Source organism: Syngnathus scovelli, chromosome 10 (genome assembly GCF_024217435.2).
Source record: "Syngnathus scovelli strain Florida chromosome 10, RoL_Ssco_1.2, whole genome shotgun sequence".
NCBI lineage: Eukaryota > Metazoa > Chordata > Actinopteri > Syngnathiformes > Syngnathidae > Syngnathus > Syngnathus scovelli.
In genome coordinates, this window is record NC_090856.1 from 12,464,835 (window position 1) to 12,488,156 (window position 23,322).

A 23,322-nucleotide genomic window follows, 5' to 3' on the forward strand; every position below is an offset into this window, starting at 1 on the left:
AATTGGGTGTGAATTTCAAAATTGAAAATTTGGAATTTTGGGTAAGTGGGAAGTTGTGGAATAGGTAGGAAAATGATGAACAGTTGAAAGGTGGAATGGGTTGAATAAGTTGAAAATGTAGAAATTAGAGTAGAAAAACAAAATTGTAGAGAATTTTTGGTAAGTGGGAAGTTGTGGAATAGGAAGGCAAAAGAGGAACAGTTGAAAGTTGGAACGAGTTGAATCGGTTAAAAAATGTAGAAGTTAGAGCAAATCTTGAATCCTAATAGAGAATGAATGGGAATTAAAAGAAAAAAAAATTGCACCAAAAGTTTCTGAAATTTGGAACAAAAGGAAAAAAACGGCTTCAGGAGGTTCACTTTTGGGGTTAAAATGTTGAAATGGGTTTAATCGGGCAAAATTTGCAAAAGTTAGCGCAAATGTAGGTAATTAGGGCACTTAATGTTGAAATATGGTCATTTCCGGTTTGATTTGGGTCACTTCCGGTTTGATTAGAGGCACTTCCGGTCTAGCTCAGGTCACTTCCGGTTTATTTGGGGTCACTTCCGGTTTAAAAAGGTCACTTCCGGTTGAAAAAGGTCACTTCCGGTTTGATTTGGGGTCACTTCCGGTTTGATTTGGGGTCACTTCCGGTTTACCTGAGGTCACTTCCGGTTCATTTGGGGTCAATCCCGGTTTGATTTGGGGCACTTCCAGTTCATTCCGGGTTCATTGGGGCACTTCAGGGTCAATCCAAGATGGCCGCCACTCTGGAAGTGGGGGTCAAGGGTTGAATTGTGGAAGTGGGGGTGAAGGGGGTGAATATGGTAAGCATAAGGTGAACAAAGTGAATAAAGTTGGAATGGGTTGAATCGGTTGAAAAATGTAGAAATTAGAAGGGAAAAACTAAATTTTGGGAAAATTTGGTGTGAATTTCAAAATTGAAAATTTGGAAATTTTGCTAAGTGGGAAGGTGTGGAATAGGTAGGCAAAAGATGAACAGTTGAAAGTTGGAACGAGTTGAATCGGTGGAAAAATGTAGAAACTAGAAGTGAAAAACTAAATTTTGTGAAATTTTGCAAAATTTTGTGCAAATTTTAAAAGTGAAAACGTGAAATTTTTGAATTTGGCAAGTTTGGGAATGTCCCCAATGTGATTTGAATGTGTTGAAATAAGTGAATTTCAAACTGGAACAACAAAAATGTGAAATGTTGAATCTGCCATTAAGAATGAATGGGGAAAAAAATGCCACAAAATCGTGAATTTTGTGAAAACGGAAAATTTTTCGAACAAAAAAAATGTAAGCAGCCGTGTCATGAATATTTGGAATAAGTGAAAAGTGGAACGGAGTGAATCGGTTGAAGTATGTGGAAGGAGTTAAGCGTCAAAAAAGTGAGCGGAATAAGTAGAATAATAATAATAATAAAGGACAGCAATAACAATAGTGTGAAGGTCTTCACCTTCACACTAATAATAAAGGACAGCAATAACAATAGTGTGAAGGTCTTCACCTTCACACTAATAAAGGACAGCAATAACAATAGTGTGAAGGTCTTCACCTTCACACTAATAATAATAATAATAAAGGACAGCAATAACAATAGTGTGAAGGTCTTCACCTTCACACTAATAATAATAATAATAATAATAAAGGACAGCAATAACAATAGTGTGAAGGTCTTCACCTTCACACTAATAATAATAATAATAATAATAAAGGACAGCAATAACAATAGTGTGAAGGTCTTCACCTTCACACTAATAATAAAGGACAGCAATAACAATAGTGTGAAGGTCTTCACCTTCACACTAATAATAATAATAATAATAAAGGACAGCAATAACAATAGTGTGAAGGTCTTCACCTTCACACTAATAATAAAGGACAGCAATAACAATAGTGTGAAGGTCTTCACCTTCACACTAATAATAATAAAGGACAGCAATAACAATAGTGTGAAGGTCTTCACCTTCACACTAATAATAATAAAGGACAGCAATAACAATAGTGTGAAGGTCTTCACCTTCACACTAATAATAATAATAATAATAATAATAATAATAAAGGACAGCAATAACAATAGTGTGAAGGTCTTCACCTTCACACTAATAATAAAGGACAGCAATAACAATAGTGTGAAGGTCTTCACCTTCACACTAATAATAATAATAGAGAATGGTGTAGAATAACATATGTGTGAAGGCCATCGCCTTCACACAATAATAGAGAATGGTGTAGAATAACATATGTGTGAAGGCCATCGCCTTCACACAATAATAGAGAATGGTGTAGAATAACATATGTGTGAAGGCCATCGCCTTCACACAATAATAATAATAATAATAATAATAGAGAATGGTGTAGAATAACATATGTGTGAAGGCCATCGCCTTCACACAATAATAATAATAATAATAGAGAATGGTGTAGAATAACATATGTGTGAAGGCCATCGCCTTCACACAATAATAGAGAATGGTGTAGAATAACATATGTGTGAAGGCCATCGCCTTCACACAATAATAATAATAGAGAATGGTGTAGAATAACATATGTGTGAAGGCCATCGCCTTCACACAATAATAATAATAATAGAGAATGGTGTAGAATAACATATGTGTGAAGGCCATCGCCTTCACACAATAATAATAATAATAGAGAATGGTGTAGAATAACATATGTGTGAAGGCCATCGCCTTCACACAATAAGTACTCATTAGGGAACGCATGATAACATATATATATACAATTTATCTAACAGTTAGCAAAGTACAAGGATAGACGTGGGTTTGGTAAACGGCTCTTTATTAAACAAAACAAACTTCCAAGCGTGTGGCGGCGTGGACTTCCAGACATGAGAGCTCCATGGCATAGGACCGGGTGTGCGTAATGGCCATGTCCGAGCCCCATGCACCGTTCGCGGACAGCCACTCGGCCGAGCGCCGGCCCCCGACTCAGTAGAGTAGGACCGGGCGTGCGTAAAAGCCATAATAGTTTTTCAAACCTTCTATGTCACTCCAAATCCTTAATTCCTTCAAACTCTTTGTCCTCCGTGTCACTTAGAAATGATCGCCGCTAATGATGCCGGTAGTCCTTACGTGGGTACGTTTGTCCTTTATGTAAACAACCGCCGCGCCGCGCCGTGCCACTGACGCCACTTGAAATAGTAATCCATTGGTACATCACGGTTCTCCAAACTTTCTTTCTGCTGCTCGATTACTGTTTTCAGCTTCATATTTTACAACTTGAAGTTTGTAACCTGCAAAATATGAGTTTATTTTTGGTGCCATTTTTCTTAAGCCCACCCAGTTGATGAGTCACGGCCAACAGTAAAATTTAGAGCGCCCTCATCCAGTTTCGTCTGAAAATATAATTTTTTTCAGATGTAGTTTTTTGTTTTGTTTAAAGTCAAAGTCTGCTTTATTGTCGATTTTTTTTTCATATACCAAGAGATTGAAATTACGTTCCCACTATCCCTCGAGATAGTACACATATGCATACAAGCAACACAAAAAAACCCAAGAAGGCACAAACAATGAATAAATAAGAATGGAGCAAGTGCACATACAGCAGACAGTGGACTTGGATATGGTGCTTTAAAGTGTTAATTGCTTTATTTGATGTTTTCTCTATTTTTTATGTTTTGAATATGTTCAAGATAAAGATATAAAAGCATGTGAAGTGATCAACTATACTAAAAATAACATGGGAAGTGGTCAACTATACTTGTAAGTAAGTGATGTCTTAACGATCAAGTAAAAATTTGTGAAAAAAAACATATAAGTCGCTCCTGAGTATAAGTCGCCCCCCCACCCAAACTATGAAAAAAAATGCGATTTATAGTCCGGAAATTACGGTATGTATATTATTTATACATTATTTTCTGTGATTTATACTACGTATTAATATAGTATTTACATTTTTGAAACTATTATTTAATGTTCTATAGATAACATATGCACTTCCCGGGCGCGGCACCGCTGCTGCTCACTACTCCCTTCGGGGATGGGTTAAATGCAGAGACAAATTTCACCACACCCAGATGTGTGTGACAATCATTGGGTCTTTACCTTTTTTTTTTTTTACCTTTTATGTGGTTTAATATACACTTAATGATACACAAACAATGTATGTATGTTAAAAAAAGAGTGACACTACTTTGCGGATTTTCACATATTGCGGTGGTCTTAGAAGCAATTATCCGTGATAAATGAGGGATTACTGTATATCTACTTTTCAAAAATAAAAAAACTTTTTTGTTTCTTTAATTTATTTGCATTTTATTAAACCTACGAATGTGTCAGGTCATTTTGCCGGACACTGTATGTATGTGTGTATGTATACACGTATACATGCACATTAACATACATTTTTTAACTTTTTTTTTTCAAAACAACCCATTGACCCAATTTTCAACCCAACAGTTTTAAGGGCGTATCACTTGACAACACACATGAATAGTCGTGCCTAAAGTTTTCCACATTTGCTGTTGGCACAAATGGGTACTGAAAGCAGGCGAAGAATTGAGGAAAGAAGGTGGGGGAGGATGGCTGTGCTGTGCTGTGCTGTGGGAGGAGGGACGAAGGGAAGGAGAGGAGAAGTGGCCGCTCCCGAGTTCCCGTCGGAACGTGTGCATGTGCGCTTGTGTGTTCGGCACAAGCTTGGAGCGACATGACGGCAGCGGCGACGTCTAAGTCCGGCAAGACGGGGAGCGGCACCAAGGCGGCGCTGGTTGTTCTGGCCCTGTGGTCCGTCATCTCCCTGGTGGTCATCGTGGTGTGGTCCACGTCTCCGGACCTGAAGAGCTCAGCCCGCTGCCGCCAGGACCTGCGGGAGAGCCAGGAAAAGATCCTGGGTGCCGAGGTGCTGTGCGTGCAAGACAAGGACGAGCTGGAGCAGCGGCTGGCGGAGGCGCACCAGCGACTCCGGCACCAGGAAGCTGCACTCGCTCTGCTCGATCAGCGCCTGCGACACGCCAACCAGACCCTGGACGCCTGCTACACGCGTGAGGTAGGCTACAGCTGTGCTTGCTCTGGGGGACACAAGTGTGCGTGCGTGCGTGCGTGCGTGTGTGCGTGTGCGCATGTGTGTGTGTGTGTGTGTGTGTGTGTGTGTGTGTGTGTGTGTGTGTGTGTGTGTGTGTGTGTGTGTGTGTGTGTGTGTGTGTGTGGGCCCCTGGAAAGTCTGGCCAGCCCATGTCATGTCAACCTGTTAAAAAACGGAGCCCATTCCTATGTTCTGTCATGTGCGAAAAATGACAGCATGAAGGCATGAAAGCGGCTCTTTTCTCAGAACTGCATTTGGCCACTTCTTGGAACAATTAGCACTTGATGCAGTCAAGCTGCCGTTCGATGGGGCTCACGTTCGCCTTGGGCCCATTCCACCTCACTCAAGCGTGGCGATATGAATAGCTTCTGTCACCGCACTGCCAAAATTCGGACTTGGAATCTTCATCTGTCCTGTCGAGAGAAAGAAGAGCAGCGGCCTTCTTTGGCATGATGCCACACCAACAGAGCACCCACCAAGCGCATGACCTCATGGCAGATGATGACTTGTTTGTTGATTGGATCCGAGCGCAGAACCGGCAAAGGTCTTGAGCGGCCAATCGGCTTTGACGTGCGGGCTCTGGTGCAGATAGAGAACCTTTCCAAAAGCTTCCAAAACGGTAACAGGGCGTGGGCCAATTTTGCTTTTCAAGAGCGAAATGATCCCAAACTTGGGACGTTTCGCATTTTGGTCTTCAGTCTCGCGTGAATCCAAGCTGAAAAACAGTCACCATGATTCCCGCGACCTCTTGCGATTAAAGGTACGACACAAAAGTCAACGATGCACCGAACCCTTCAAAAGTCAACAATATCGTGACGGACAAGTACGGAGACAGACTGCAAAAAGACAGCCTTCCAATCGACATGTTTGTCCCTAAAAAGCCTGAATTTGTCTGCCATACTGTTGACCCTCTGCTATATCCCGTGAAGGCCCAAAGTGCACCCCCCTCCCCTCGGCCCCCTCCCATTTCAGGCAGTGTGACACAACTTTTCCAGCCTTCAACGTGCTGCATGGAATAAGTGACTGTTTGTGAGTCAGCCCCCGGACCCCCGCCTCCTCCCTTCCTGCCGTGACTCCCTTTCCTTCCCATTTCAGTAGTGGCCGTGTTGCTGGTCGGCCTCCCGCAAGGCACCGGGAATGTTGGCTGCTATTTCTCGTGCTAAGCTAGTGTTAGCGCCGGAGGGGCAAGGGAGTAGCCGAGGTCTTGTCGTTGCTGTTGTTATTGCTCGGCAAGTATCCTGTCGTCAAGGTAACTGACCAACAGCAGCTTCTAAAAATGGAAACTGTACAATCCAAGATGCCATCTGCTTTTACTCAATGCCAGCCGGGACTGATTGAGAACAGAACAGAACAGAACAGAGCAGAAGCAAAAAGTATGGCAGTGAACATCCCCCTGAACATCCCCCAACAGAACTGAGCAGGATAGAAACTAGCAGAATTGAAGCGACCTCAACCAAATCAAACAAACCAGAATGGAACAGAACCAGATATGAGGAGCCATCCAATCCTAGTCTAGTCCAGGGCCTCGGCAGACAACCACAAGGAAGGCTCGGTTCCGTGTTTGCCGTCCCGCCACCTGGTCGATTTATTTATTTTTTGTCTGGTTACACATGCATTTTTTTTACACCAAGTCTACATAGACTCCTGGGAGGTATTCCAGAAAGGAGGTTCAACATACTCTGAGTCTATCCCTGAACTCTGAGTTGACTTATTTTGAGATGGAAGACTCTGAGTATTCAGTTCCAGAAAAGCTGATCTGAGTTAGATTAATCAGTATGTTCACTTGGAGTTACGCGCGTGCACAACTCCTATAAAAAGCCATTATCAATCGAGCCCCGATACAACGAGTCACCATAACAACTGAGGATAAACAGATCACCTTCTTTGACTTTATTGGAGGTCCAAACGCTGAGTTCTGCTCAGCCAACAGAAAAAAAGTAGTGCTCCGAATCCCCGATATTATAAAGAAAATGCCATTTGTAAAAAAGCATAGTGCTATGCATAGAGGTTGCTCTGATATTAGTGCTCATTTGGGGGGGGGGGGGAATTGAACTCATGATGCCTGCACACAAGACAGGCAAGTGTACCACTACAAAATATGTCAAACTCAAGGCCCGGGGGCCAGATACGGCCCGCCACATCATTTTATGTGGCCCGCGATGACAAATTTTTGCATTGACTTTGTGTCATTACCCATATTACAAATTGTCTTCACTTTTTAAAAATTGAGCTATTGCCATCAATTTTGATTAACATTCAGCTTTTTAAACTATTTGAACAATTTTTACTAGTCTCTGATTTCAAAACTAGTTATTCATCAGATTGTTGTGTAGCCCAGTGTTTCCCAACCTTTTTTGAACGAATCGTTCACTCACGAGCCAACACTAACAGCAACACACACATAAATTGAGTATGTGCCGATGCCACAAGATGAAATCTCAAAATTTTCCGATTTGCCACGCATGCACGATTAGCCTTGCGGAAACTGACCTGTGGTTTGGTAATCCTGTTTACAATTCGCTCGGTATTTAATGTTGGACAATTTCCCACGGAACATCTCTCACGTGACACCGGTGTGTTGGGAAACACTGGTGTAGCCTATACCGTATGTATATAGACGACGTTGACAGTCATAATGGCCCTCCGAGGGAAACTATGACCACAATGCGGCCCGTAACAAAAACAAGTTTGACAGCCCTGCATTACACCATCAGGCATCCCACCGCCAGCGAAGGTTATTGAGATCAATTTTACTGTTCAAAGAAAGCAGTAGCGCTCGAAAATATATTCTTCTAGAAATAATGAAACGTCTAATCTGGGTCGGAAGATTCTCTCGTGACGTAAAGCGTTTTGAATTATTACGGCTTCCATGTTGATTGGATTTTGAATTAATGGCCAATCCATGATTAACTGCTTACTTTGTGTGGGAGGAGACAGATTGAAACTCTAGGTCTCTTATTGTACCGTATTGGCCCGAATATAAGACGATGTTTTTTGGATTGAAATAAGACTGAAAAAGTGGGGGTCGTTTTACATTGGGGGTCTAGACATTATAACCATTCACAACACTAGATGGCGCCAGATATCTTTTAAGCGAAGTTACGTCACCGCGCCTTAAGTCTCGCGTGAGTTACCTCAGCTTATCGCGATTGTTGCAGCTTGTGCGCAGCGGTAAATTAAAGGTTGCAGGTATCGACTGAGTATATTGCTGTGATCGTGTGCGCCCTTGACACAAAGTGAGTATATACATTTCATTGTTAATACTGTCCACTGTTGTGCCGTTTGTCTGATCGCGGTTTGCTTTGTGTGTGTGCCGTTTGATTGACAGCTCCGGCGCACTCCTTTAAATTTGCCTCACATCGTACGAGTAGCCGTTATGCGGCGACACAGCGACTAACGGTTGCCAGCAAATGTATTTTGTTGTCTCGATGACTTATGTTTGGTGTGTTGCCGAGAGTATTTCATTTATGATTATTTAGTACAGTGGAATCGTTACACGCAGTTAGTTATGTAATGTGTGCCGTCTACGAGTGTTGTGTGACGTCAGACGTTGAGCGTTGATTTACGTGCTGTAATTCTGTCCGTTGCAGAACCACACACACACACACACACCCCACAAACCACACACACCCTTCACACACTTCACACAATACCAGTTTGCCTGTATGCCCCTATGAGCCACAGTGCCTGTTACTTTTTTGCCAATAATTCAGTAAAGCAATCAAAACTGAACCACATCTTCCCTCCTGTGTTCTGACTGACACCCGGGGGCGAAAAGAGCATAACCATCCGAGCCAACAGTCCTCAGGTTCCCCAACAATAGCGGTAGCAGTTTGCATTATTTTATCGCAATGTTTTTCCTTATTCTGATTTGTTTCCGACTACAGTTACAGTTAGACGTCGCTTTGATGGTTAATGCAGTTATTGCAATTTTGTTGTTTTATCACAGTAGATTGGTTTATTTACATTTCAAAAACCAGAAGCCATCCATTTACAAACGTGATTGCACTTTAGTTTACATATTTAAATGTTCAGATATTAGGATGTAATAGACAGTTTTTCCATGATTTGAATGAGGCAAAATAGCATGCTTTCTCTCTCGAATATATTGTCATAATCATTTGCTTCGGATGTACTGTAATTATTTTCTGCATAAAAATTAAATTTGGTGTTCAAAATTCTTTTTTCAAACTTGAGTCACAAAGTATTTTTTCAAATTTGAGTCTTGGAAAAGAGGGGGTCGTCTTATAATCAGGGTCGTCTTATATTCGGGCCAATATGGTAAACCTGCCAGCAAGGAGGTTATGTTCACAGAGTAAGTTACCGCAGCAACTGACCCAGAGTTTAAGTTACCTCTCTTTCTAGAACGGTTAACTTAAGGTTTCCCTCATTTCCGGGGTACTTCACTCAGAGTTTTCACATAACCCGCTTTGTGGAATACCTCCTTGGTCTGCACTAAGGGTTGGACATGCTTCCCGCTTGCCTGTTGTTCTCTGGAACTGTCAAAACTGACATTAAAAGTCGTGATGGGTACGGCAACACCGATGAGTCGGCGCATGTGTCGAGCTCACAGCGCGAAGCCCCGTGTCGGTGAGCGTAAAAAGCGCACGTGACCGAACAAGCAGCATTGTAGTCTGTCAAGGAATCGCGCTTTAGCTCAATTAAAGGAAGCGCATTGTCATTGGGATGGAACTGTAAGGGAGCAGACAGTACAGCCAAGTGCGTAGCGACAGAGACTTTATTGTGGGGAAAGATGGGAATAGTGGGCGCTGGAGCGGCGATCTGGCTGAGGCGGACGGGCACTTCTGCGGGAATACCAAAATGGTTAAGCGAGTCAGGCTTACAGGAAAGGATGAGCGAAGCGGCATCACGGGACAGGATGACACGCGGGTTTACGCTGGCAGCGCTGATATAGCGCTGTCCATGAGGCCGTGACAGGTGGCGGCGATTTCGCTGACAGGAGGGACGTGGTCATGTCGCAGGTGGTGCCAGCACGTGACAGGATCTGCTAAAACAATATCTGATCTTTTGCGGTTCACCCTCGAAGTTATCAAGAATTATGGAGCAGCCCCAAGTCAGATACTGGGACAATCAAAAGACCCACTACACTGCACTCCAGCCTCATCTGTGCTGTGTGAGTGTGTGTTTTCAACGGCGGGAGAAATTGTGTCCAAAAAGCGCAACAGGCTAAATTTCAAAACATTGGAAAAACGTATTGTTTTAAATAAAAATGAGTAAAAAACAAATCTCAGTGCACAAGCATCCTCTTTCACAACACGTTCACTTAGATTTTCATGTTACAATACATGTTCACTGTAACTAAGAAATAAAATATATTTTCAGTTTAAATGAATATATGAAACAATACAATATAAAATATAATTACCTAAATTAATTAATGTATATACTAGGTCATCAAATCAGTGTCAGTCGTGTCTGTCAACTGGGTTGCCTGTAGTATTTTTAAGGTCCAGCGTCAGCGACACAATATCGACACAGTGTCAATACAGTTTGGCAACGTGTCGAAACGATTCATGGACCCATCACTAATTAAAAGTCATTAGCAGCGAGTGCTGCGCTGCGATTTGGCCTAATGCGTTTAGATGCTAACATTCTAATGTTAGCACGTCCATGACGTTTAATTTGACAGTGCGCGCGCGTGCATGTATGCGTGTAGGCAGTCCTTATGGCCAACATGAGTGTGGTGCGGGAGGGAGCGGAGCTTCTGCAGCGGGCTCAACTCAACTTGACCAATCAGCTGCAGCGTCAAGAAGGTAAACTGGCCGACGGGAGCGAATAAGGGGCGGCCGCGGTAATGGTGTTGTTTGCATCCAGACCACGCGGAGGCGATGCAGCACAACTTGACTCAGAGCGACCATCTCGTGGCAGTTTGCTCCAACCTGAAAGCGGCCGCCGACAACCACGCCGCCGCCGCGCACATTCAGACGCGTGCTTGCGAGGCCAAGCAGGAGTTTCTGCGCAAACAGCTGTGAGTTTCCACACGTCACACCTGAACGAGTTGCCATGGAAACGATCTGCCAATCAGTAAGCTAATAGTGCCACCGTTTTAGCGTGCTAGCTCTGCTACCTGTTCAAAGTTGGTCTTTTGTCTTGTGTAAGCAGAGCCGATTCAGACCTCCATGGGACCCTAGGCAAAAATATGTAAAGGGTCCCCTAACTCAAGTCGTCCTGCAAACTGGCAAGCATACAGGCGCGGGCACACACACAGTTTTTAATGGCTGTGTGTGTGTGTGTGTGTGTGTGTGTGTGTGTGTGTGTGTGTGTGTGTGTGTGTGTGTGTGTGTGTGTGTGTGTGTGTGTGTGTGTGTGTGTGTGTGTGTGTGTGTGCGTGTGCGTGTGTGTGTGTGCGTGTGTGTGTGTGTGGTTTTGAACAAAGTCGTAACTTTGCTGCATTTGTCCGCGTCCTCCTTCAGCGCCTTTCTATTTTTGTCCCTTTAGTTTTGCTTCTGCTCGCTAGCTACAGCAGCCGGCACCAGATAGTAACACACCCCTTCCTCCACACGCGCTCTGGTTGATACGGACTGTGGGGGCGGGTGTTAATTAATATAAACCAATCGTCTTTCCCTCCTCTCATGCTCCTGGCCTGAGTGGCGTGGCCTCTCTCTGATAGGCGCGCCGCCGCACCGGCAGACTTAAAAAAAACAAAAACACAACAAAACAGAGAGACGCAGGGCAATCCGAGGCCGGCGCTTCGGGAATACTAGCGGTTCTCCCGATGGTTAGTCCGGGCGTGGACTCAAATCAAGTTTAATGTAAAAAAATTAACAATTACTAAGTTTTAAATAATCAGTTGCTCCCCCTCCTACTCAGTATCAGCATCTACACAAGTGTACAAATACGATAACAAATACAAATTTATTCAACAAAACATCGGGAGACAGACAGATTGCGTCCAATCTGTTCATCTGATTATCTGTCAATCAGTCTCACACACACGTACATGCACACACACGTACACGCACACACACCTACACGCACACACACCTACACTTGCACACACGCACACACACCCTCCTTCCTCTCTCTCACACCCTCCTCCGTTGTTTCGTTTGCAACGAAATTTCATTGGCTAAACGAATGGCTAGTGAGCTGATGGATCTCAACTACTACAACTTTCGAAGCAACAGCAAAACGTTGACAACAAAACACTTTTTCCTCTCACACTCTCTCCCCTGTTGATTCAATTGCACAGACTTAAGTTGGACAGGCTAAACGAAAACGAAACGCTAGTCAGCTGGTGGTTCTCAACTCCTACTTTTTAAAACAACAAACAGTAAAACGTTAACAATAAACCCTAGTTTACAACACATTTCCGTAATGACTGTATCAAAGGTCTGGGCATGTTTTCACTCTGCATTGTGCAAGATTTTCACTCATGTTCCATACGAAATTAACCACAGAATAAGGTCCAATGGGGAGCCTAACCATAAAAAGAGAGGGGTGACGTTGCCTTGGTTACCTGACTACTGTTGTCTTTACTCATTGTCATAAGAACGCCTCTTTCTTTGCCCGATTTAAAATGTTGCAACATCTTTGCGGCTACAAGTCCACGACATGCTTCTGCAAGCCATGCAGCGCTACTAGTCTACAACAAACGTGACAGAATCTGTTGAGTTCACAACATTTATCTGAAAAGAATCTCACAGAGGCAGAAGATGTCTTCGATGGCCAGCGACCTCTGCAGAGGGGCGCAAACCAGACACACAGCAAATGTGGCTGAGATTCGCGCTCTTCCTCTAGTTTGGTCGTGCCTTTTATTGAGGGAAAAACAATGGGGCAAGTGTACATAAATGCATAGTTTCTTAGACAGGAAGGACATTCCACAATTCCATCTCATTACCACAGAACAACAGGGATACTCTTATGGACCTTATGGACAGAGCAGTATGGTCGTCTCATGACTTTAGCTTAACAAAGACGTAGTCTTAGTACCCCTAGGATGCATACCTCTGTGGCGTACTCATGACTTCTACTTAAATGAAACGTTTGTCTGCTTCAGCCATCCCATAACAACCTCATGATCTGTTCATGTATAGCTAACTATGGGGTTTATTGTATAGCTCGACTCACGACTCCAGTCATGAGCTCTGTTGGATTTTGTCCACAATTTAGGGAGCGCGTTATCTGCGCCTCACGGCAAAAGCCTTTGCCAATCACCTGTTATCCAATTTACTCACTGCGTGCTCGTTTGATTTCTTCAGATTTAGGAAAATGCAAAGACACTGAAGCAGAAATTAGACTTAGACAGATTGGTTGAGTTCAATCACAATTCTTGTTCAAAAAGCTCTGTTTTCAGGAAAGTACAATACAGCGCTGGGCCCTTCAAGAGCGGAAAGTCTCCATTCAGAAAAGGCAAAGTCCAAGGTTGTTAGATCAGTTTTATATTCAGTAGCACATTGTGGGCTGGGATTGATGGGCGATGAGTCTTCGGGGTGGGGCAAGTTCGAAGGAGAGTCTGCTTCCATGGGAGTGGTGCTGGTTATGGGCGATTCGGTGTGTTGGTGGGGGGCTGTTGGTGTGTGTGTGTGTGGAGGGGGCTGTTGTCTTCCATCCCGTCTCTCGGCCTTGGCGATCATCTTTGGCCGAGTTCTCGGGTGGCTCCTTCTGGCACCCACTGGTTTTATCTCCACGTGACCTTCCTGTGAACATTCTTCTCCAATCTTGGACATACACTGTCGTACCGCATTCAACCGTATCTTTTCTTTGTTAGACAAACTATTTCCCTCTGTGCAGAGCGTTCAGTAGTAATCAAAAACTGGCGTCTAGCATTAGTCAAAACATAAGATACAATCAAGTACTGAACGGTCAAGACGACTCTGGCCGTGTCCATGATTCAGAGAAAAAACATCAGGCATGCATTCCACAGTTCCTTAAGGGTCATTAAGCAATATATCAAAAGTCATTTGTTATTTCAAAGTCCTCAGAAATATATATATCAGATCATAAAGTTATAAAAACCTTTCTCATCACCACTTATCAAAAATGTCTAGTTATGTCTTCTTTATTGATTTGGAGTGTAGGTATAATTATATGCTTCAAATGTTTCTTTTATTTATTTAATATGTGAATATACTTGTCTGCTTATGTACTTTATTCAATGAGGTTTGAGCATATCTGTTTTTGTAGCGAGGCAGGACTTTTTGTATTTCGACCTCATTCCTTCAGCTCCTTAGCTGGCCATATGCCCCCAAGTCATTATCACAAGGCCAAACTGTCACATACTGCGGAAAATCTTGCACACATAAGTAGATACATAGAATCCAATGATAAAAAGTATATTTTTCCCAACAGAATCAATAATGACGTCATGCGCGTACAGCGCAGTGCGCATACTGGCCGCGCCGCTACTGTGTGTAAGGATGTGGAGCTCAATATTTGAGCAGATGTGACCCCCTGCACTCGTCCATCACTACACATTGTCAAAGTGCACGAAAAACATCTTGTCGTCCAAGTTAGCTAGTTGCACTAAATGTAGCAGGTCTTATTTATAATTAAAACCAATTTACCCAGCGAGGGTACGAGTTGATCTGGTGCCTTGTGTATACACGGGTCGTCCGAAGCAACTTGACACGGTCGCGTTACTAGCCTTCACGGCATCCTCACAGTTGGGCATTATGCATATATGACATGATCAACTTTGCAGATACATAAGGAATGGGTCAAAGCACTAAAGCAACATTGTTACCAAAGTTATATTTATCGGCTTTGCGTATTAGTGTGTGTGGAGAGGACAGAATTTCACAAATGATTGTCTATCATGTGATTCACAAAGAGGGAGTGGATAGGATACAGAATAGTTCACTGCTGAAAAAGTACACTTGCACAGCCACCCAGCCAAGGATGGTTTAATGTTCTGTTAAGTTTGACATGAGAACACTCTTTACACAATATAGACTATTAAATATTAAACTAATCGTGTGTGTGCGTGTGTGCATGCGTGTGTGTTCACCTGCCTATAAGGCCTTTTTAATTTCGATATTGTGCAATGAGTGCTCTCATGTCAAATTTAACAGAACATTAAACCATCCTTGACAGTAGGCACCAGATCAACTCGTACCCTCACTGGGGAAATTGGTTTTAAATTTAAATAATACATTTTGTAAGCGTTAGAGCAGTGGTGCCCAACCTTTTTTGCGCCACGGACCAGTTACGTATCAGAAATATTTTTGCGGACCGGCCTTTATATAAATAAACGATACATTTATATAAATAATACATTTATAATAAATACATAAATACGATGAAATGAAATGATACGACTGGCATAAAAACAAGTATGACTTAAAAATAAAACTAACCATTACGTTGAATTAGTGGGAGCACTAAGCTTGTTTCTCAGAAACGAGCCGGTCCCATCTTGGCGTAATCGGAGACAATGACACCCAAAGTGGTTAAGGTTTGTCTTTTAATGCAGGATGCTTGGTCTCCATGTGCCGAAGCAGTTTTAAAGGCTTCATTGCCTCGTTAGCTAGCCTGTTGCCACATATTATGCAGAGTGGGCTTGGCGCGTCAGGTTCACCTGTGGCGATAAATCCATATTTTAAGTAGGACTCCAGAAATTTTCTTTTAAATGCAGCTTTCCTTTTCGTAGAAGTCATAGCCTCTTCTTCTTCCGTCTCCTCATTGGGGGTTTTTCCCTTTCCAAAGAAGCTTTCCAAACATCTCTGTTTCTTGCTGATATTTGCTTGCTTCGCGGGCTCGACTGAGGTGACATGTCACGTGACCGAGACGAGCGTCTTGACCTGAACCGATGGCTGTAATTGGGAAAGAATCGCTAATCTTTTAATATTTTTCAAAATAAACTTTTACTCATTTTTGCTAGCTTTGTGGGCTCGACTGGGGAAACATGACACGTGACCGGGACGAGCGTCTTGACCTGAATTAATTGATCGTCGATAAAAAAATAAAAGTAAAAATTTTGTTTTTCTTCTGTGCGGCTTGGCGGCCCAGTCCGCGGACCGGGGGTTGGGGACCCCTGCATTAGAGTGCATGGCTCGTAGTATAGCGGTAAAGCCATCGCCTTGACAGTGTTTTCTTATTAATTTGTGTCACGGGTTCAATCACGCATTCTACTGTTGTATTTTTTCTTTAATTTTTGAAATGTAAAGGAGACGTTTTGTTCTACGTGTTTATTGAGGAATTGAACAGTTTTGCAGTTCGACACTTATGTGGCTTGTGATGAATTTGTAGTCAGGAAACACAAGATTAATGAACTGGCTTTGCCCTTACGGCCACATCTGGATTAGGGGAGCCAGTACTTGGAAGCGAGTTGAATCGTGACATCGGGAAGCTATGGCAATCTTTATTCCACTTTGACTTGGTACGCATCTATCCAGTGACTTTTCCATCGTAATAAACTCGGTGAAATCTGATTTTCAGAGTCGACACTGGAATATGACTTTTGCCCCACTGTGAAGGGCTGACTCTCAGTTTGGTTCAAATTTTAACACAAAACCAAAATCCCGCCCTTGGCTTTGGCAACACCAACAGGACAAAAACATAGCAAAATCATGCTAGTTTTCATTTTTGGGGGCGGGTTGAGTAGGTTTGTTCTTGCGTTTGTCTCTAGTTGACTTGTGTTGTTGTGTGTGTGCCCAATAATCATGGGCACATTTTTGTACTTTTGCACTCATGTTTGTGTGTTTTGCGTGTCTGTTTGCACGTGCTTTCCTTTGTTGACATGCATGCTCGCATGTGCTCACGCAGTGTGAAGTGTCAAAAGGTGGCGGCGGAAGCCTCTCCCCCTCCGCAGCAGAACCCGGCGCCACCTGAGTCCCGGTCCAGTAGGCTGTGCACGGCGCCCACCATTGTCGCCTTGGTGTTTGGCTCCCGCCTCCTCGTCAACTGAGTGAGTGACACCTGCCTGCTCGCGCCATGATGATGTCATCGCCGACCGTTTCTAATGCGTCCGTGCGTGTGTGTATGTGTGTAGGGGAACCTGACGCAGGAAGCCGAGCACTGTGGTTTGATAATGGGTGGACCCTGGAGAGACTATACACTGCTGTACAAGAACACGCACACGCGCGCGCACACACTCACAACTATACACACACACATATATATATATATATATATATATATATATATACACACACACACACACACACGCACGCACGCACACACACACACATACGTACACGTGTACACACACACACACGCACTGCCGTTTTTGATAAGATGCGGACACGTTACTGCCACCAGAGGTCGCCACTAATTAGCCGAAACCGTTGAATTCACGCTGAGTATTTATTTCAAAGCGCTCACTACACAAACTTGCAAGCTTGCACCTGTGTGGCTTTTTCTTTAGCTTGAAGACTGTCGTCTCTCTGCTTCATCCCCAAGTGCGCCGTTTGCTCTCCCATCCCGCGCTGGGCTGCTCAGGGGCTGCCACAATTTCTCATGATCGCAGATAAGAATAGCCATGTCCCTACCGTGGCTAATAAAGACATCTTAAACAACTTTTGTCTTCTCATTGGACGGTGGCAAAATGTTTTACTCCATATTGGCACTTTTACGCTTCCATATTTATGTTCTTTGTCAAACTAAATCTGCCACGTTAGTCAAGAATAATATCAAGAATATTTGTTGTTCACCCCTCCGTGAGTCGTCACCTTATCGTGGTGGAGGGGTTTGCGTGCCCCTATGATCCTAGGAGCCATGTTGTCTGGGGCTTCATGCCCCTGGTAGGGTCACCTATGGCAAAAGGGTCCTAGGTGAGGGGCCAGACAAAGCACGGCTCACCCAAGCCCCTTATGACGAAAAATCACCGGGGTCCCCTTCTGGAGCCAGGCCTGGAAATGGGGCTCAAAGGCGAGCGCCTGGTGGCCGGGCCTTCGCCGGCACAGCCCGAAAAGAAAACGTGGGTCCCCCTTCCCATGGGCTCACCACCTGTAGGAGGGCCAAAGGGGTCGGGTGCAAAATGAGCTGGGCAGCGGCAAAAGGCAGGGACCTTGGTGGTCCGATCCACGGCTGCAGAAGCTGGCTCTTGGGACATGGAACGTCACCTCTCCGGCTGGAAAGGAGCCCAAGCTGGTGTGTGAGGCAGAAAAGTTCCAACTAGACATTGTCGGACTTGCCTCCACACATAGTTTGGGCTCTCGAGAGGGGTTAGGGTTTCTTCCACCCTGGAGTTGCCCACGGTGAGAGGCATCGAGCAGGTGTGGGCATACTTATTTCCCCCTGGCTGGGCGCCTGCACATTGGGGTTCACCCCGGTGAACGAGAGGGTAGCCTCCCTCCGCCTTCGCGTGGGGGGGGATGAGTTCTGCCTGTTTTTGTGTCTATGCACCAAACGGTAGCTCAGAGTACCCACACTTCTTGGAGTCCCTGGAGGAAGTGCTGGAGAGCGCTCCTTCTGGGCACTCCATCATTCTACTGGGTGACTTCAATGCTCACGTGGGCAATGACAGTGAGACCTGGAATGGCGTGATTGGGAGGAACGGCCCCCCGATCTGAACCCGAGCGGTGTTCTATTATTGGACTTCTCTGCTCGACACGGATTTTCTATAATGAACACCATGTTCAAGCATAAGGGTATCCATGTGTGCACTTGGCACCAGGACACCCTAGGCCGCAGTTCGATGATCGGATTTGTAGTCGTGTCATCGGATTTGCGGCCACGTGTTTTGGACACTCGGGTGAAGAGAAGGGCAGAGCTGTCAACTGATCACCACCTGGTAGTGGTTTGGCTCCGATGGTGGGGGAAGATGCCGGTCCGACCTGGCAGGCCCAAACACTCTGTGAGGGTCTGCTGGGAACATCTGGCAGAATCCCCTGTCAGGAAGAGCTTCAACTCCCATCTCCGGCAGAGCTTTTACCATGTCCCGGGGGAGGCGGGGGACATTGAGTCCGAGTGGACCATGTTCCACGCCTCCATTGTTGAGGCAGCCGACCGGAGCTGTGGCCGTAAGGTCGTTGGTGCCTGTCGTGGCGGCAATCCCCGAACCCGCTGGTGGACAACAGCAGTAGGGGATGCCGTCAAGCTGAAGAAGGAGTCCTATCGGGCCGTTTTGACCTGCGGGACTCCGGAGGCAGCTGACAGGTACCGGATGGCCAAGCGGAACGCGGCTTCGGCGGTTGCTGAAGCAAAAACCCGGGCGTGGGAGGAGTTTGGCGAGGCCATGGACAATGACTTCCGGACGGCTTTGATGAAATTCTGGTCCACCATCCGGCGTCTCATGAGGGGGAAGCAGTGCACCGTCAACACTGTTTACAGTGGGGATGGAGTGCTGCTGACCTCGACTCGCGACGTCGTGAGTCGGTGGGGAGAATACTTCAAAGACCTCATCAATTCTACCTACACGCCTTCCATTGTGGAAGCAGGGCCTGGAGACTCTGAGGCGGACTCTCCAATCTCTGGGGTCGATGTCACCGAGGTAGTTAAAAGACTCCTCGGTGGCAGGGCCCCGAGGGTGGATGAGATCCGCACGGAGTTCTTAAGGGCTCTGGATGTTTTGGGGCTGTCATGGCTGACACGCCTCTGCAGCATTGCGGGGACATCGGGGACAGTGCCTCTGGATTGGCAGACTGGGGTGGTGGTTCCCCTCTTTAAGTGTGTTCCAATTACAGGGGAATCACACTCCTCAGCCTCCCTGGTAAGGTCTATTCAGGTGTGCTGAAGAGGAGGGTCCGTCGGGAGGCCGAACCTCGGATTCAGAAGGAGCAGTGTGGCTTTCGTCCTGGCCGTGGAACATTGGACCAGCTCTACACACTCGGCAGGATCCTCGAGGGTCCATGGGAGTTTGCCCAACCAGTCCACATGTGTTTTGTGGACTTGGCGTTCAACTGTGTCCCTCGGGAGGTTCTGTGGAGGGTGCTTCGGGAGTACGGGGTGCCGAGCCAACTGATAAGGGCGGTTCGGTCCCTGTATCACCGATGCCAGAGTTTGGTCCGCATATCCGGCAGTAAGTCGGATTCGTTCCCAGTGATGGTTGGACTCCGCCAAGGCTGCCCTTTGTCACTCATTCTGTTCATAATTTTTATGGACAGAATTTCTAGGTACAACCAAGGCATTGAGTGTGTCCGGGGACCTCAGCATCGCGTCTCTGCTTTTTGCAGACGATGTGGTGCTGTTGGCTTCTTCAGGCTGTGATCTCCAGCTCTCACTGGAGCGGTTCGCAGCCGAGTGTGAAGCAGTCGGGATGAGGGTCAGCACCTCCAAATCCGAGTCCATGGTCCTTGGTCGGAAAAGGGTGGAATGCCCTCTCCTGATTGGGAATGAGATCCTGCCCCAAGTAGAGGAGTTCAAGTATCTTGGGGTCTTGTTCACGAGTGAGTGCAGGTTGGAGCGCGAGATCGACAGGTGAATTGCTGCAGCGTCGGCAGTAATGCAGACTCTGTACCGGTCTGTCGTGGTGAAGAGAGAGCTGAGCCAAAAGGCAAAGCTCTCAATTTACCGGTCAATCTATGCTCCTACCCTCACCTATGGTCGGTCACAAGCTATGGGTCGTGACCGAAAGAACGAGATCCAGGATGCAAGCGGCCGAAATGAGTTTCCTCCGCAGGGTGTCCGGGCTCTCCCTTAGAGATGTTAGGTTACGGATTTTAGTTATTGATCTGACTCCAAATTGCGATCAACACTTAACACATAAATTGCTATGTCCTAATCCACACACTGGCGCACCTAACAATTTTGCGAGTTCGTTCTGTCAAAGAGAAGACCAGTAGATCAATCAGACCAAATTTACCAATTGTTTATTCCTGACAAAGCGCACTAATACAGGCCTGGGTCCCGGGTCCCTCACACTAAAAATCGTGCGTTTTTGTGACCACCAAAAGACGACACATTCTTCCGGGTTGCCCAGTTTTAAAGAAACACAATATGAATATTAAAGCATGCAAAATATTGTGAGATGATTGGTCGATGGCCATCTCCTCCCCATGTCGGTGTTATCGCTGAGGTCAGGTGGTTGGATTTCCCCGCGAAGCCCGACCACATGGACGTGCTGTTGTTCTCGTTTCTCACCGACCTTGAGGTGTTCTCGTCCGGTACTCCCTGTCTGGGCCTATCCACAACACTTCAACGAAAACAAGTTCATGCAGTTCGCCTCCACATTCTTCGCCACCCACCAATCCACACGAGCACTCCAATACTAGATATTATATTAATATGATTATAAATTTAACACAACCTTAAAAATATGTTTGCAAACTGTCGAAAGCACATTTCCCTTTATTCACTCTCATGACCTCATTTATGAGGTCATCACCCGTTACTCTAGCAAACAGCTACCAGCGCGCTGTCGGTCCTTCCTTCCCCCCGCTGCTCATGTTGAGTCACCAGGGTATATTGGCCCATCGGTGGCAACGGGCCAACGGTTTTCTCGATCAACCGGACAGTGAGTGACCTAATACATGGAATACAACAACAATCGCATAAAATCATAATTGTAGTAAAAATAGCTACAGCAACAAGCACAGACATGATGAGGCCTTTCCAGCTTCCGAACGTTTTCATCCAATCAGACCAAATATCGGTGTGTACGCCTGAATGATCTTTCATCTTTTTGTTCAGTGTCCTTAGTCCTTCCAACGCCCTGGTCAGTCGGCCTCCTGGTGCCGTGTTTTTGGGATGAAAGTACAACATGCATCACCAAACATTCCACACACAACATGTTCCTTAGCCAATAGCATGTCCAACGCAATTCTATTTTGGAACGTTGCAGCCAATTGTTCATGAATTGCGGCAAATGATTCAGCTGTATAATTACCCAGTCGTTGGACATTGTAACGAACGTAATTAATACGTTCTACATTTTTATTGGGGGTGATCCATAGGAAGATACTTTCGAATCCCGAGGACACTTGATTAACGAGTTTATACTTATCTGGCACACCCCGGGGCACTCCTATAGTGTCAATATATGTTGAATCGTCGTCGCTCAACCACGGGGGCAAAACGTCTCTTTTGGCTTGCTTCAGGAGCCCCGCCAGTAGGGACTCCAGGTTCCAATTGAGATTCTGTATTTCAATGGGGACAACCACCACAGGCATTATCAACGACACGAGGGCACAGATACCTGATGCATTCTTCGGCAAGCGATCCTATAATTTGTCATCGCCACACCACAACCAGATGTCACTGGTCTTCCTCTGCTCCTTCCATCACTGCTGGGTGAATTCTGGCATGTCCTGTTAAAGCTTGAAAACAAGTGAATTTTGAAAAAACTTTGTATATCACAATTACAAATTGAAACCTACTCACCCATTTCTATTTTACCACTCCCCCCTTTGACACATTCACCCAATGTGTCATTACGTATCAAAAGGAACCTGCAAAGCGTCCCCCCTCATCACCACACTCATTGTAGCCAGGCCCGCGAAACCTCTAGTTACCATCTGGGCCCCGGGACCATCACCCCAAGTCCTTGAAACTTGACTGTCCACCACACACACTCGGCAACACAAACAAAAATCATCGCACTCCTGTCAGTGAGCTTATAGCCCGGCTGACAGCGGACATTTGTACACACAAAAACAGACATCAAGTATCAAAATAAAAACAGTCATAAAATGAATCCTGGCGCCCGCGGATCATGTCTTGAAAACCACGTCATCAACAAGTTCATCATAAAAACCAAAAGGGCAAGGGTTAACATATTCTTGTAAATCCAACACAAACTTTCCACGAATGCAATCGACAACCTGCAAGAATGAAAACAAGTTACGCAAGCAACGCGCAATCCACTCCTTGGCTGGTGGCTGATGCTGCAAAAAAAATCGAGTCACACAGAAAAGCAAAGCAGAGCGTGCTATTGTCGCAAACACGTTCAAGCGTCAAACAATTGGTCACTGTCCATCTAGTCCGTCACCCCGTCGGGTGAGCTCAAAGTCGTCACACGTCAAATCGTCCAAAGTCTTGCTGTTCGATACTACTTCTGTCTTGTCTGACCATATCACTGAAATGGGCCTTCTCCATCGCACCGTTTTGTTGTCGATGGTGCCCCTGATAAATCATTGAGCCATGGTTCCGGTCAGAACTCATCACTTACCAGTTCCAGACCCTCCAGTCTGTACCACCCCTTCAGGTGAGAGGAATTTTATCCTCAATTGCAAACACATCACCCCAACTTCAGACCTCTCTGGCCAATCATACTGCGCACACACAGTCATAGATGATCACATGCGCACGCACCCATCTACACACTCGCAGACACACACATCCGTCTCTCTCAGCTCTCCTATATACTAAGCAAAGTTAGTATGTTAGTGTGCAGGCAAACATTGACTCCTAATAGTAAATCTTCACATTTGGACATACTTGTCAACATGACCTAT

At 45.3% G+C, this 23,322-nt stretch overlaps 1 protein-coding gene across 3 annotated transcripts; it reads left to right on the forward strand.

Annotated features, from left to right (window-relative positions):
• The first annotated feature begins 4,533 nt into the window (after window positions 1-4,533).
• Window positions 4,534-17,505, forward strand: si:ch211-1a19.3 (uncharacterized). Of its 3 annotated transcripts, none has more exons than XR_011087554.1 (5): window positions 4,534-4,990; window positions 10,704-10,800; window positions 10,862-11,071; window positions 11,150-11,225; window positions 16,754-16,892. XR_011087554.1 is itself a non-coding variant. In XM_049731568.2 (5 exons), exons 1-4 carry the CDS (start codon window positions 4,652-4,654, stop codon window positions 16,893-16,895), a joined length of 732 nt encoding a protein of 243 aa, XP_049587525.1. In that variant the 5' UTR covers window positions 4,539-4,651; the 3' UTR covers window positions 16,980-17,505. The 3 variants fall into 3 exon arrangements, 1 of the variants encoding a protein (XP_049587525.1); XM_049731568.2 differs by lacking the exon at window positions 11,150-11,225 and adding an exon at window positions 16,980-17,505 and having other exon boundaries at window positions 4,539-4,990; window positions 10,862-11,015; window positions 16,754-16,895; XR_007483992.2 differs by lacking the exon at window positions 11,150-11,225 and having other exon boundaries at window positions 16,754-16,899.
• The last annotated feature ends 5,817 nt before the right edge of the window (window positions 17,506-23,322 follow it).

What these genes read in the sequence shown, in the direction of transcription:
- si:ch211-1a19.3 (XM_049731568.2), top strand. Translation starts at nt 4,652, where the DNA reads ATGACGGCAGCGGCGACGTCTAAGTCCGGCAAGACGGGGAGCGGCACC. An exon ending in TCAGCTGCAGCGTCAAGAAG is followed by an intron (nt 10,801 to 10,861) that starts GTAAACTGGCCG and finishes GTTTGCATCCAG; the next exon opens with ACCACGCGGAGGCGATGCAG. An exon ending in GAGTTTCTGCGCAAACAGCT is followed by an intron (nt 11,016 to 16,753) that starts GTGAGTTTCCAC and finishes GTGCTCACGCAG; the next exon opens with TGTGAAGTGTCAAAAGGTGG.